Source organism: Charadrius vociferus, unplaced genomic scaffold (assembly GCF_000708025.1).
Source record: "Charadrius vociferus isolate BGI_N301 unplaced genomic scaffold, ASM70802v2 scaffold163, whole genome shotgun sequence".
Taxonomy (NCBI): domain Eukaryota; kingdom Metazoa; phylum Chordata; class Aves; order Charadriiformes; family Charadriidae; genus Charadrius; species Charadrius vociferus.
The window spans coordinates 8875404-8877880 of record NW_009648332.1 but is presented as its reverse complement, the minus strand read 5'-3'; the positions used below and the strand labels follow the sequence as shown (position 1 = coordinate 8877880).

General features: G+C 40.6%; 1 protein-coding gene across 1 annotated transcript in view; it reads left to right on the top strand.

Annotated features, from left to right (window-relative positions):
• Nucleotides 1-4: 4 nt before the first annotated feature.
• Nucleotides 5-2477, top strand: part of FAM183A (family with sequence similarity 183, member A) — a 2860-nt gene continuing 387 nt past the window's right edge. The window contains 3 exon segments of the mRNA XM_009884871.1: nt 5-20; nt 667-726; nt 1598-1701. Coding sequence (XP_009883173.1) covers nt 5-20; nt 667-726; nt 1598-1701 — 180 coding nt within the window.

Here is a 2477-nt window from a genome sequence, read left to right as displayed (position 1 = left end):
AGGAATGCCAGCAGTGGCCAGTACGAGGGGTAGATCTGGAAGGAGCAGCTGGCGGGCTTTTCTTTTCTCCAGAATGGAGATGTGACCGATTTGCTCAGATTAGACAGTGCCTTAGTAAACATGTATTTACATGTGTGAGGCAACCATTTAGGATCTGGAATCCACAGATCCTGAGCAAACACCACAGAGCTGACATAGGGTAGAGAGCGTCTCAACAGTGCATTCTTCAGCCCCTGAGCTGATCTCTACCCGCCAATTCAGTCACAGAGTATCTGTGCTGGCACAGACAGGTGATACAAATAGATTCACTCATGTCTAGCTTTTACAACAAAACAAAAACAAACCAAAGGAAAAGAATTTCCTGATACTTGGCACTCTGCGGGCCACCACTTGAGTGGGGTGGAACTTAGTTGTGGTGAATGCAGGCAGCATCCAGTAGAAGGGCCTTTAGCATGCTTAACGCCCCTTCCCTTTGTAGGAAGTTGCTGTTAGTCAGTACTCTAACTCGTTCTGTTAACATGCTGTTCTTCCTTTACAATTTCAGTGAAATAGCTGGGCCCAGACTGGGGAATAACCAAAAGGAACATTTCCAATGATAGATATCCTACACCTGGCTGTAATGCTAAATTCACATCAAAGTAATTCACCTGCATCATTTCTTTCCAGTTCACACGATCACCAAGAAGCCTATGTCTTGGCATGATAACATAGAAGAGCCGGCAGACGGTAAGACATGTCTGAGCATCTTGTTATAATTACATAAGAAACTAACTAAGATTTAAAAATTCCAATTAGTCTAAAGGATGACATACATGGAAACACCCCTGTGACAACAGAAGTAAAATTCATTTTTGTTAAACGTAAGGCAGGTTTTTTTCCACTTTAAGGCCCTTTCCCGTTTCTTTTCATTATCAGTACAAGCTTGTATTCATGCAGTTATGCTTTAATTTTTATTTATCACACTATAAAATTCTGCTTCAGAATCTAAACCTTTTTCACAGGGGAAAAAAAAACCTCTAGAAAGATGTTTGATACATACATGTTGCCTGTCATTGCAGAGTCTACCTAACCACCGCAAGCGGTAAACTGCTGAAATGGCTGCTGAGTCTTGCTTTAGAGCACTACTTACAGGAAACCTTATAGCAATTGCTCACTTATTTCTAACACGCAAATTTTACCTAAAAACCTTAATAGTCAGTTAAGGTTGGCCAGCTCTAGTCAAGGACTGGGGGAAAAGAAAACCATAAAAGGGAAAGGCAGCAGGTCTCAGGGAACTGAGAGCTAACGTGGAGTGCTGGTTGATACCAGATGTGGTATAGGAAAAGTAAGATGCTGCAATACAGTAAACAGGGATGACAGAATTAACATGACAGTATAAGCAGGCAAATCTTGAAACTTCATCAGGATAAATTTGAGTAGAATTGTCACCCTGCATTCTCTTACAAGATCATTTGCAGAAGTGCAGAGGTTGCCTCCAACCTTCACTTTCTTGCTGCTGCTTGGACAGCATTAGGATGTCCCATTCTAACACACATCCACAAGTGACTTTTTTAAACATACTTTCTTTCATTTGCATTTATGTCTCTTAAATCAACAGACAAGTTTCTGAATCTTATTCATCATGCAGCACTGGAGCCAACAAAGAAATATTCAGAGCCACAAACTGAAAGCCAGGAAATTGGCTGGAACACAACACCTTTGGTGAGTAGGGTGCTTAAGGACTCAGCTCTTTGCAGGATTCAGAGAGGTTCAGCCCATCACACTTAAAGGCATTAATGGAAGAAAATAACCTGTGACAAACATGGAAAACAGGAATGACTAAGGATAAGCAGAGCTGTTCATGGACAAGTTTTTTAAATGTACACCTAAGAGGACTCTTCACACTAGCACAGGCTTATGAACACAGAAACAATAGACTTCCCCTGAGAAACTCGCCTGCAAAATATCTGCAGGAAGAGCCGACCCCAAGCATATTGCCAGATGCCACACATGTAGTCACGGCTGTTTATTAAAGCATCCAAGCCATGAGAAATGGCGTAGTGAGCAATGTGAAGTGACATACATTAAGTACTGTGAAAATAATTGTGCTGCTGTACAGTACCTTTCCAACAAATTGCAAGCAGAACCATAAAATTAATAATTAGCTAAGTAAACCCAAGGCAGAATACACCACTGAGGATTCATCTGGGGAAGCATGAATAAGCAGGAGGAAAAGAAATCTTATTAACAAGCTGAGACATCAATCATATCTGACAAACTAATAGCTGTGACAATGACTGACTTTGTAGATTAATGTTTCGAGAAAGGCAAATGAGGGCCTGATTAATTTTGGCCTGTTAAAAGAAAACAAAGATAAATAAGAAAACATGATAGTCTTCTGCAACTTTTCATATTACACTTGAGGTAAAATAGTAATTCATGAGATAGCTAGAGACAGACATCCCAGCAGGGCTTTACACTGTTAGATACTGCTGGTA